General features: G+C 38.5%; 1 protein-coding gene across 4 annotated transcripts in view; it reads left to right on the top strand.

Annotated features, from left to right (window-relative positions):
- slc41a1 (solute carrier family 41 member 1) overlaps positions 1-13,421 on the top strand; it is a 31,517-nt gene that overhangs the window by 10,786 nt on the left and 7,310 nt on the right. For all 4 annotated transcript variants that reach the window (XM_055023913.1, XM_055023916.1, XM_055023905.1 and 1 more), the window contains 7 exons: positions 653-760; positions 6,560-6,631; positions 8,560-8,704; positions 9,463-9,609; positions 11,625-11,772; positions 11,864-11,943; positions 12,048-12,182. In XM_055023913.1, the coding sequence (XP_054879888.1) occupies positions 653-760; positions 6,560-6,631; positions 8,560-8,704; positions 9,463-9,609; positions 11,625-11,772; positions 11,864-11,943; positions 12,048-12,182 (835 nt within the window). The remainder of the gene's footprint in view (positions 1-652; positions 761-6,559; positions 6,632-8,559; positions 8,705-9,462; positions 9,610-11,624; positions 11,773-11,863; positions 11,944-12,047; positions 12,183-13,421) is intronic.

The raw sequence follows: 13,421 nt of genomic DNA, 5'->3' as shown, positions 1-13,421 counted from the left end.
AACCCAAGACTCTCTTGTTTCATCAACATCCAGTCAATGAAAGAATACTGCTGGCACTGTCTGATTCAAAAGAAAGCTTAGTAAAGTCGCAATTAGCTGAGCGACTTTAGCTCAAACTGCCAAAGAAGTCAATGCTAGTTTTGATGGAAAGGTGTCAAAATAGAGTACATCATTGTACATTTCATTACATATTGAGCTACGTATTGGCAGACCAGTAGGATTCCTATGCTAACCCCTTTCTGCCTATGAAGACCTGAAAATGGTTGGCCTGCTCTGAAGAATCGTGTTTTTCTTGGCATGATGTGCATGGCTGGTTTCATATATATTCGCTTCCCTAGGAAACATATGGCAACAACATATAATATGAAGAAAAAAAGGCCATTCTGCCTGCATTCTTTGTGCTGAGGTTGGTGACTGTTGGTGCTGAAAAAAAAAAATATGGTTCAACAGTTAGATAAAATTATAATCAAGCTGTTAGACTCATTGCAAAAAAAACTTTGTGCAAACAAGAAGGTCTCACGTCAGATTTTCAAGTCACTATATGCTTCACCAGATGTTTTGTTTAACTGAATCAACTGAATCTGTTTTAAAGAATAGATTTTTTTAAAACCAGAATGGTCATAACAAATGTACATATCTGTGGTCTTTGCAGCACTGGACAGTGTTCACAAAGGTGTCGGAAGTCTTCATCCTTGTTCCTGCATTGTTGGGGCTAAAAGGAAACTTAGAGATGACGCTGGCCTCCCGGCTTTCAACAGCGGTAAGAACCTAAGCATCTTTTATTCCACTACATGTTACTTAAAGCTTACCTACAAAACCTGTGGCCTATCATTGCTCAAATTATTTGGATTTGTTGACCTGAAACCACACATTCCTCTCCTGAAGTAACCCATTTTTTAATTTTTAGAACCATTAAAGTTGATTGTTCCTTGGTCAGTGGCCTCTTTGTTGGAAAGGAGATTTTCTTAACTACATTCTTTACCTCAAGGTCTCTGACCTTGTGTGGCATCGTCTTGCTATGGAAGACTGAGCTAAGTTGGGGGAAAGTATTGTGGGATAGACAACAACATGCCGCTGTTTTAAGTGCCTTCACTTGACCGGAAGTTTCTATGGTCAGATCTCAGCCATGGCCATTGTTGGGTGGAGTTTTTATATTTTCACTGAGCGTGAGTGGGTTTTCTCTGATTCCTCCCACAAGGAAATACCCAAGGCTGACTCTATGTCGGTCATGCAGCGGAGTGGTGAATCTGGAGACAGTGCCCAATTTAGCCCAAACAGGACTGGGAAGTGGTTACAGAAAAAAAAACTGGATAGAAGAGGCTAAAGTTAATGGTTCTTCTTTGGAAATCACTGAACCTGTTCTGAATGTGAAATAAGCTTTTAGCATGGCTTACTAATAGCAGCTGTAGCATAGATGCGTATTAGCGTAGCACTGTATGCATGTGCACAATCCCCACATTCTTACCACTGACTTGTGGTCTTTTTCCAAAGGGAAATCCTACAACCGCTAGACTCTGATGCCACTCCCATTCTTATTGCATTTGCTGAGGAAGGAAGTTGTTGTGCTCAGTGTCTTCTTCGGAGGTTTTTGTGTCATTTTCTTCAGACGTTTTTGGGGCAGTGCCACCACAGGCAAGAGAGTGAACAGGTTTTTCAAAAGGCTTGCTTGGTTTGACACAATGCTGTGCGAATGCGAACCGCAGCAAGTGAAAATGTAGCAAATGCTACAAATTTGGTCTGCAGCTGAACTAAATCTACCAGACCTGCATGCATGAAAACACCCTAAGACTTCGGATTTCATAAAGCTTACTAACGTTATGGTTTCCTACTGTAAAGCATATTTCTTCTCATTTGGCCTGGCCTCAACAAACCCAGGCCACTTTAGCAACATTATCCTACCATTTATCTGAATTTTTTTTTATGAATATCGATTCATGTGATGAACTCAACCTTGACAGTAGCAAGCTTGCAATGAGTATGAACATTTTTTGCTGCCTGGACGGTACAGAGCAGTAGCAGAAACACATATTGATGGGGAAATGCAGACTGATGTAACACCTGGGAAAGTTCCGGTAAATTTTAAAAGTGCAGAACTAAGTAGGCATACTGGCCTACTTAGTGTTTTACAAACATGTTAACACTTACTGCAGGATTTCATGAATATTTCACCAAACTCAGCCAGTCTGTGGGTTATGCTAACGCCTCACTGGGCCCTCTTTGCTGGCTGGGGCCCAGCAGGACCACACTTTTTCCATGTCACCTCTCATTATGAGCAGATTAAGACCACTGCAAGTTTCATAATGTGCTTATTACTGGAAATAATGTAATCCCTATTAGTGGCTGACTCTTGGAGTTCATATTTCCTTTTATTAGTTCCTTTAATTTGATTCTCTTTTGATCTTTTTTTCTTTTGATATGTTAATCATTTTAATGGAAATACAGTGCCTTGGAAGACTTTTCACTTCCATAAACTGTCAAATTAGCACCACAATTGAAATATTGCATATAGTATTTTATGCTATAAATTAGCAGAAAGGAAAGAAAAAAGATGCATGTGTTTTCCAAAAACATTTTGCAATGAAAAAATACTGAGTGACTTTGGGTTTGTATTCCTTCTCCTTAATTATGCTTTGTAAAACAAACTTTTACTACAAGTATTTGCTAGCAAGGCTAGCAAGTGAACACAACAATAATCAGACACCTATTTGAGTTAGACATTTTGAAAAAAACTGTAATGTAGTGAAGGCCTGAAAACATCTAAGAGAGCTGGAAGACTTTACAAGTTCAGACTTTGCTATGCAGTGCCATTCTGCACATTTTGTCCTGTTACAGCCACAAAGTGTTCCATAGACCAACACAAAAATAGTACATGATATGTAGACAAATAAATTTAGTTGACCTTCCCCTCGACTATCTTTGTTGCCTTCATCAGCTTTATCACCATAGCAACCCAAAAAAACTCCAGCATCTCCTAAGGCAGGGGTGAAACTCCCAGCACCACACAGAAACTAAAGTCAGTGATGCTGATTGGCCAAATGTTTGTTTTCCGTAGCAACCACACATGATTGACTATTTAGCATCAGAGTCAGTTGGTGAAAATATTGTATATATATAATTCAGTTTATATTTAATATACATTATTATTATTGAAAACAGACTTTGATTCAATAGTCTTTTAAATAATGTTTATCGATTATGTTTAGATATTTTTCCCATCAACATCTGGCTGCCACTGGTATATGAATTTCAAATTTTTACAAATAAAACTTAAAAGCATAGTGAGTGCTTATGTCTCAACCAACCTTGCAGATACACAGATACAAATTTTTGGCTGATATTTTCTCAATACAGTAGCTCAATAAGATTGGATTGAGAGCCTCTGTAAACAGCAGCCTTTAAGTTTTGCTTCAGTTTCTTAATTAGATTAAGAAGTGGCTGTTTCTGATACCTCGGGCAACCGCCCAGCACGGCATCTCATCAGGGGAAATATAATCTTTCTGAAACTTACCCCGTTTTAAATGTCTCAGAGCCATAATTCTGTCCTGCATTGTGTGTTCCTTGGTCTTCAAAGTGACTAATGTTTTCTCTCAAACCTCTGAGGATTTAAACCACACACAGGTAGATTCTATTTACTTGTAAAAAATCTTCTACTACACAAGAATATTGTGATTTTTGTTGTTTTGTCACAATGTTTGTGCTTCTAACGCAAAAGAATATGAGAGACGTTTATTGGGTGTGAATACTTTCATGAAGCAAGGCCTGAAATTTGGCTTGTGTTTCAGAAACGAGCCATTCTTCAGTGAAAGATTGTCCATGTCCCAATGTCTAAAGTCTTCAAGAAATCACATCATCACCATGTAAAGCCACACTGTTTCTGGTCAAAAACTTGTTTACCTTTTTATTTTCTCTCTTTGCTAAACTCTCAGCCAAGTCCTCTTCTGTGATCTTGAGACGATAAATTTGGGCGGACTGTGGCATAGTTCACGTAGTTCACGCTCATCCAAACAGCCTCCACTTTTATCTGACCAGCCTGGAGCTTCTTATCAGTGCCTGTGGCAGTCTGTGTGGCCTGTTAGTGACAACTGTGCACCTCACTCCACGTCTTTATCCAACACCGACTCACGTAGATGACGTTCTTGGTTGTGTTCCACTACGACATACAATCTTGTAATTTTTGGGTCTGTGAGTCTGTTATGTTGTTGAATAGGGCAGTGCAGTGTTGAAAAGTCGATCATATGCAATGGTTTGCAAAACTATTCACATCTTTTGAAATATTTCAATTTACAATAGTAAACAGTGAGGCAATGTTTCTTTCGGGAGGATTTGACTAACATAAGCAGAGCCAGGTTTTGATGAGGAAAAAGAAGAACGCAATTGTCATTTTCTATAAATCCAATTTAAAAAGTGTGACTTTCTTTGCATACCACCTCCTCTCCCAGTGATATATGCTACAACATTTTATTTATTACCTCTGATGTGATCTCCAAATCATACTCTGCCTCTTCCATGACTCCTCAAGTGCAAGTATTTCATTCACATACATGTATTGTCATTCATTCAGTCTAGCATTAATTCACACACATATACATTTCTGACCTCTCATTCAGTCTAGTATGTCTGTTTAATTGAAACACTATGTATGTGGGTATATTTTAATAGTGTATATGTACAACTTTAGTCTTTTGTTTGGGTGTGTGTATGTGAATGAGTCTGTTGTAGTGTGTGTGAGAGAAAACATAGTTTTTATCCTAAACAGCCCCTCAGAAAAAACTGTAGATATTCTCTATCTTTCTTATTATAAGGCAAAAGTTGAAATAAAGTTAAGTTAGAAGAAGTTAAGGTTTTTCTAACTTAACCATGCCTTGTGGAGTTTCTGGAAAGCGGCTGAATACTGTTAAAAGCACTGCAGACATTTAAGAGCATTCTCATAGCTTCGCTACATTTTTACCCAACTTTGCCAAGAGGAGGTCTTGCAAGAAAGTTCCACTGCATTCCCATTTCTTTCTCAAAATGTGAAAAAAAAACAAGACATTCTTCCCAATGGGAAAAACTGTCAATAGCTCTTATATCTTGCTGAAAAGTTAATAGTAAGTTAGTTTTGTGTTGTTTCAAGTGTACGAGGATATTGATGTTGCATGACTTTGTGTTCTTGTGTTTCTGATGTAAAGCACTTTGAAATGCCTTGCTGAAATGTGCTATACAAATAAAATTTGATTGATTGATTGATTGATTGACACTAGAAACTGGACTTGGTAAGATTTTATGTTTTGCAGTGTGCTAGTATCCCTTTTCGTTTTTTCTGGTATACCAGCTGAGAAACTGCTGAAACATACTAAGCGAATACACTGTCTGTAGCTAAGCAACAACTAAACTGATGAACTCACACACACAGTCAGCAGCCGAATGTTTGCTGTTGCTAAGGAGATGATAGCACAGCTCACCTAGTTATAATAGCTACATAATTAGCGATAAATTAATTGTCAAAATACTAGTGGAAACATGCATTTATCTTTGATTATTAGTTTAAAATCTTTGTAGTTGAAAAGGCATTCTAATCTTGATTAATATTTTTAATACTGTTTCTGGTCATTGAAACGATAAGATTACTTGTACGTTAGCCGGTCACACTAAGCAATTAATCAATTAATTGGATGAAAAATTCAAAATTGGAATGGAATGAAAAAATCTACTTTCTGATGATTAATGTTTCTTGTCCTTTTCGAAGTACAATTTTGTTTACAGAGACATCGTCATTCATTTTATCTATTGTCTCAGTTGTGTTTAGTCTTTAAGTTCCTTTTTATTTAATGGTTTTAGTTGTGTTTTGTGTTGGATATTTAAAATGTCTTCCAGTTGCAGTGTGGGGTGTTGTATAAAATTAAAGTTAATTCATCTTGTAGAAGGCAACCTTGAATTATTATGTCATTATCTATATATTAGTTGAAAATGATAAAAACAACAATGTTAACGTTTATTGCGATAATTTCTGGGACTATTTATTATCAAGCAAAATTTGTTATTGTGACAGATCCACATATAACGTGAATCAGCCGATTCTCTACTTTGTCATGTTCTGCCAGATAAAAATCCCAGTTTGGTGTTTAATCTAACAGTTAATGAAATGTGTGTGTAGGTTGTGGATGTGTTCACACCTATCTCTCATAGTTCCAGAACCCCTCATCATACCCCAGCCCCTTCTCCTTCCTGTACATCTGTAAGCAAGAGGTCAGGATGGAAGAGCAGGCCGTCTGTTTGTATCCTCTCACTGTGGACGGCGTTTGGATCATTGCTCTCCGAACACACAGTGGGCCTCTGTGGCCACGGCCACTTGACTCTTGAGACCATCAGTGTGTGTGTTTGTTTGAAAAAAGAGATGACATAAGTGGACACGGCATCAGGATGGGGGATCAGATCAGAGAGTCTTTGTCCTGACTACTGACACTTTATTGTTCTCATGGGATCAGTAGCTTGTGTTAGCTGTAAACCACCCATCAACACACGCACGCAAACACACACACGCAAAGAAAGATAATAAGCTCTGTGTCTTTCTCCTTTTCAGGCTAATATTGGTCAGATGGACACAGCCAAGGACATGTGGAAGATGATCATGGGGAACTTGGCTCTCATCCAGGTAAATGTACCAACGATGTGCTTAACCTCACGATACAGGACGTATGTTCTAAACAGTGGGTTTACTTACATCCACCTGACTGTTCAGGGTGACTCACCACAGGTTGTTGACTTCCCAATAGAACCAGTGACATTATACGGAAATAGGCCGAATAATGTCTAATTGCATATAATAGACAGTAGTATATGCAAAGTTTGTTTTTGTTTTTTTCAGATGATATAACTTACATTGCTTTCCAAAGGTTCTCATATCACTTTAAGTTTATTGTTTTTTTAAAGATTTTGTCAATTTACAATACTAAAATTGTAAGTTGAAAAACATTTTATTGGATGTTTTTCTTACACAACAGAAAGTAGTTCCAAATTTAAGAGTGAAAGGAGAATTAAGACAAAATTTTCAAAAACTGTGGCGTGTCAGCATCCTTTACTGTGACATTTGAAACAATCCTCTGCAAACATTGGCTGTTAGACTTTTCCTACCGAGTAAATATTGTCAATATCTTAAATACAGCTGCTCTGTGAAGGTATGAGTGGCAAGAAAAAAATTCATGCTTGAGAAAAAAAGGCTTAGAAGATTAAGTTTGCAGTTCGCTACAAGACGTATAGGGACAAAGCAAACATGGAACAAGGTGTCATAATTATTCAAGACCATTTGACTCTCTAGTTCTAAATGCAGGATCCACAAATATTTCCTCCGTTATGTGTGGAGGAAATATTTCTAAGTACCTCACACTGTATCTCATCATGATCGCAACATCTCCATGGTGAAATATGATGACGGCATCTTCATTCCGCTGGGAATCTTTTCTCGAGTAAAAACAGGAAGAAAAGCTGTTTGAGGTTTCACGTTCAGAGTGGGACCGAGGTTCACTGTCCTGCAGAGAAACTCCTGTAACTGTACAACCAGAGCTTAAGGTCAAAGCATGTTTATGTGTCAAAGTTAAGGATAAGTTCAGTTGACAATTGTGGCACTTGGAAAAAACAAGAGAGGAACATTTGGTGATGTAGCACTGTGTGAGTAAGAACCAGATGTCTCCATCGTGATCCTCAGTACAATCAAAGTCAGAAAACAAACTTTATCTTGAATAAATATATTATTGTTGCATTATCAAATAAAGCAAGCTGTGTTATCGCAAGATAATAATCTTATATAACTCATTTCGACTTAATGATAAGTTCATTGAAGGCTAACCTATTTTTCGTTCCTATTTTTTCCTGTTCAGCATATTTACTTTCCTGATTGGAGCAGCTTCACTTGAGAGTTTTAGAAATTGCTTTGGGTTTATTTCAAGTGGAATAGAGATGGAAAAGAAAGGGGGAAAAAAGAAAGGGATGAAGATGGGACAAAAAGTTAAAGGCGACAGAAAGAGAAAAGAATAGAAGAGGTAGACGACGAGGATAAAGAGAACACAGTAACACCCCACAAATCTGCTTCTGTAGGCTGGCCTGTAATAACAGAATAAACAGTGTCTCTAGTTTTGATTTCTGTGGAATGCTCTTCACTCTGCTGCCACATGATGTATGGATATGTAATATTTCAATGTCCGTCGTGTTTCCAGGAACCCTTAGAGTGTAACCTCAATACGCTTCAAAAAGGTGAAATCTCACAGGGCGACCAACAGGTGCTTGGGTTCACTTACAGCTGCTGATTTGAAAAAAAAAATAATAATTTTTTTTAGCCCACTAGTTGTTGTGGTAATTCCATAGTTTTGGGTACCGACACGTTCAGTGAGTGTACTGTATGGGTTCAACACTCTGCTGGGTTCACGTTGATTGATTGAAAGCTTCTCCAGTGAAACAGGATAGTCTCATGCATCTGCACTTTAAATGTTAGCTGAAATTAAATCTACATGAGCCACTTTAATTTGTGTGTGTGTGTACGCGTGGGTGTGTGGGTGTGTGTGTGTGTGTCTGTGTGTTTGCATGCAGGTCCAGGCCACAGTTGTCGGGTTCCTGGCTTCCATAGCTGCTGTAATCTTTGGCTGGCTCCCAGAGGGACAGTTCAAGCTGGGCCACGCAGTGCTGCTGTGTGCCTCCAGCATGGCCACGGCCTTCATCGCATCGCTTCTCCTGGGTACGCTCGCCGCACGGGAACCTGCTTGTTGTGTTCACTGTGTGAAAGCTGTGTCGTCAGACCAGTCAGATTTATTGTCGCTCTTTCTGTCCCCGCCAATGGAATTAGACAGTTATTGTTCCTCAGGGAAGCTTCTGATGGAACCTTGAGCGTGTCTTAAAAACACTGACGAAGGTAAATGCTTCGAAGGGTTGTCCTGTGAAATTGTAGATCTTTCTGACACTGAACCCTTGTTGTTTTTTGAGCTATTCAGATGTAGATCTGATCTTCATCCTTTAGCAAAGCTTAAACTTAAGGTCACAAGCTTGAAATATTCTCCTCAAGAATTCTCTCCTAGAGAGCAGAATTCTTCATGCTTCAACAGGTCATCTGCTCTCTGGCAGGAATTAAAGTATGACTTTAGAAAAATGAGGCAAACTGAGGTTTTGGATGGATTGACTGTTTTTTAAACACCTCTTCAAAGTGCGATGGACTTCAAGCCAAACAAGATGCTGTGGCATGACCTTAAATAAGAGATTCATGTTTGAAAACCCTACAATGTGGCTAAATAGAAAAAAAACTCTAAGACAGTTGTTGCTAGCATTTCTTTGTGACCGTTGCCACCAAGGATCATAATAATAGCATGTTTATTATCTATTGGAGTATGTTGGTTGTTCACGTTAATTGTATTGTCTGTTTGACACAAACCTTTAGTTGGTTGGGGAGCTAGGTAGCAATGTCTTCCTGGTTCTGACTCGTTCGAACTCTAAACTCCACAGGTCTCATCATGATTGGAGTGATTGTCGCGTCGAGAAAAGTCGGCATCAACCCGGACAACGTGGCCACACCCATCGCCGCGAGCCTTGGAGATCTGATTACCTTGTCCCTGCTGGCAGGCATCTCAACAGGGCTCTATAAGAAGCTAGGTAACACACAACACACCTAAAGAATGTCACAGTTAAAGTCTGCCTGGTTCATATAAACACTCTGACAGAAACTCTGTCAGAGCATCACTGATGAGAGATTCATTAACTTGGACTTTTTAATGATTAAAGATATTCCTGTCCCAAGCTGCAAAGATTTTTACAGTTTTAAAGAATTTCAATAATATGAATTGTGTGTCAAGGTTTACTTTATTGTAGCCTAACTATATACTTGTACACAATTCCACTTAGTTCTCATTTCCCTTTGGTACTCCATCTGGATTTTCACCCATTGAGCTTGATTTCTCTCTATATTTCAATGGTACATTAGTCCTCTAATCCTGGGAATGCTCATTATGTGATAGAAGGCTGACTTTGAACTGTCTCTATGTGTCTCTGAGTGTTCAGGTCTGAGTCCATCACTACAGCCATAATAACTAGCTGAAGCTACATGCAAAAATCCTGCATGATATTACCACCACCATGTTTATCGGGTGGTTAAGAATTTTTATTTTTCAAAAAGCCGATTTGACTCCTCTGTGAGTATTTCCTGTTATTTCGGTTAAATAACTCAGTCTTTGTTTAGTCTGTAGAGCGGCAGAACATGTCAGCCATGTGAGCAGCAGAAATTTACACCCACGATTGTCAATCCACAATGATGAAACAATAATTTTATTAACGTAACAGTTTTGTATCACAGCAGGGATTTATTCTTTCTCACAGTCATTTAGTTTGTTGCAATTTCCGGCTTAGATGAATCCTTCCACCACTGATAGAGCCAACTGCCAGGTAGCATTTAAAGACAGAAATCCTCATTAAAGCACAGCTTTCCAAACAGCTTTCAGCGTTCTCATCAGTGAGGAAGCGAAAGAGTGCAGCGGTGTGTCCAGCTTGTGTAAAATGTGGCTCTGCTCCTGCCTGTGTGAGGTAAATAAGGATGAAAGCCCTCCCACGCCTGATCTTGTTGTGTTTTTGGGTGAGAATCTCCACAGTTTGCCATCAGCACTGTGGCGGCGACTTGGCTGGTGACACACCCAGCTGCAGAGCTTCAGTTTTCACACCGCAGACACACAAACAGGCTTACAGACAAACCCACAGAGAGTATTATAATCTCGTAAGTCTTGTGTCTGTCAAGAGACTGTCCCAAAAAACAACTTCACTCCCTTTAAACACTGCACTGGGCTGCTATGCTGAGCATTTTTGGGATATTTTTTGCTCAGACACACAAACACAGCTGGTGTCTGGGACTCTTGTCTACTCGGATGTTGTGTTTTTGGAGGGTCTTTTTTTTTTAGATTTTGGAGTCTCCTGCGGTGTCAGACGAGTAACACTGCATCACAGAAGATGCAATGGTTTTTGCACTTGTATTTATATCACAAACTTCAGTGTATTTTTGAGATTTTAGGTGACTTATGTAAATTTGTGCAGAACTGTGAGGAAGAGATGTTTTTCATGGAGTGCCATTTGGAAAGATGACAATAATTAGTAGCAATAATTTGGCTACTTTAGTCTACCATAAGAAAAATACAATGAAGGCTCATTTTTCAGAGTCATGCTTTCATTCAGTTATAAATGTCACAGTTTGAATCTAAACATTTAATACTTAAGCTAAATATTTAGCTCCAAACTAAAAAAGCTAAATATTTGGCTAGTAAAACTGAATATTTAGTTGGAAAAATAAATAATTACCTCCATGTAAATATTTTTTTAGCGAAATAAATATTTTAGCTCCAAACTAACTTTTTTTTTTTTTGCCAGTGAAGGAAAAACAAAGCTAAGTATTTACTTTGTATAAAACCGAATATCTAGTTAGATAAACAAATATTTAGCTCCAAACTAAACATTTAGTCAGCAATCTAAATAAGGTAAATATTTCATTAGCAAACTAAAAAAGTTGTTACAACACTAAATATTTCCCTCTATGCTAAATATTTAGCTCGTAAACTCAACAAAGAAATAGTAAAAACAATAGTATCAGCTACCTGGTGTTAAAGATCAACGTGTCTCTTCCCATTCAGAGTACAATGACTACGCCAACCCGCTGGTGTGTGCGGTGTTTGTTGCAATGTGTCCTCTGTGGGTCCTGATCGCCAGGAAGATCCCAGCTACCAGAGAAGTCCTCTATTCAGGCTGGGAACCGGTCATCATCGCAATGGCCATCAGCAGGTAGGCACTACTGTCTGATTCCATTGATCTAAACTGGGTGATACAACAACAGGTACATAAAAACTCATCTTTCTTTTCCATTTTCTTCCAGTGTTGGAGGTCTGATCCTTGACAAGACAGTTAGCGACCCAAACTTCTCTGGCATGGCTGTTTTCACTCCAGTCATCAACGGTAAGACAATGGAGACAAACAAAGAATACATGCATTAAAGCCTTCACTAATATGTGAAATGGCTCACTCCTCTGTGTACGTGTGTGTGTGTTGACGTGGAGCAGGTGTAGGAGGCAATCTGGTGGCAGTTCAGGCCAGTCGGATCTCCACCTATCTCCACATGAACGGGCTGCCCCTGGGAGACCCCAATCTGGCGCCCAGGAAGTGTCCCACACCCTGCTCTTCTTTTTTCGGCTCCAGTAAGTCCCAGGCAGCACTCTGTGGTTTGCTGTACACACCTTTCACCATAAAGGGATCCCTGATGACCAAACAAGATGCATGCACTATGCAGCAGGTTCATCATATGCAGTGCTAATTTTATTCATCATGAAAAAGTATTTATCCTCCATCAGATTTCTTCTGGATACCAACCTGGCCCTCTAAACCTAGAGGTGGGCAGAGTCCCCAAATATTGTACTCCAGCAAGAGTCGCACAACTTTAGCATAATTTTACTCAAGTAAAAATAAAAAGTCGCCATTCAAGAAATGACTCCAGTAAAGGTCTACTCAAGTACTGATGAAATTATCAATCATTTAATACCAGTAAATTACATCATGAGACAGACCGAAGTGTAAAGTAAATTTCTCTATTTTATGGACCAAAATGACAGTAATTCATACAAGTAACATAAACATAACAAAATCAAACAAAATAACACTTTTCAAAATCAAGTTATTTTAATAAAAAAAAACTTCTGAAACTTCAACAAAACCTGTAGCCGTTTGTCTGATGAATTTTTGGTTAAAACATGTTTGTTTTTCTTCCAGTGGGTAGAGAACCCAGAAATTTTACTCAAGTAAAAGTAGAGATACTTCATTATTAAATAACTTGGGTTACAGTAAAAAGTATAGTACAGTAAAAATACTCACTAAAATTACATTTTTCCCCAAAAAGTTACTGAAGTAAATAAAATTGAGTAAATCTAATTAGTTTATTACCAAACTCTGTCTAGACCTAATGACGAGTTGTGCCATTACCGCCATCTGAGATTTTGTGGTGTCAGGCATTTTCAAGCATGATCATCCTGATTAAGGTCATCCCACTGCATTTCATTCAGATCCAGGTCCAGACTTTTACTAGGCCACTCCAAAACCTCAATTTAGCCATTTAGATGTAAACCTGCCCAATGCTCATTGGATTAAAGGCTGAAGATCACAAGTGGAAGGCCAGACATTTAGCAAGGGAGAAATTATACTTTAATATAATTTCCCACTTACTTTTTCAGTGAAGCACTTCATCCTTAGTTTTCATCCTTAGTTTTCATATCACCACTAGGGGGAGTTGTCATACAGTGACCTATTTTTAGTGACCTAAAAATCAACAAAAAAGAAAACTAAAGTCGAAATGATGTAGAATACATGACTTTAAATACTCTAGTTGCAAAGGTTGGCCAGGGATGTCTGTTAATAGGTCATTGTAGATGTTGCAGGAAGCAAAG

The sequence above is a fragment of the Poeciliopsis prolifica genome, unplaced genomic scaffold (assembly GCF_027474105.1).
Source record: "Poeciliopsis prolifica strain line A6 unplaced genomic scaffold, Auburn_PproV2 SCAFFOLD003, whole genome shotgun sequence".
Lineage (NCBI taxonomy): Eukaryota > Metazoa > Chordata > Actinopteri > Cyprinodontiformes > Poeciliidae > Poeciliopsis > Poeciliopsis prolifica.
The sequence above is the reverse complement of the archived record's forward strand: the minus strand, read 5'-3'. Positions and strand labels throughout refer to the sequence as shown.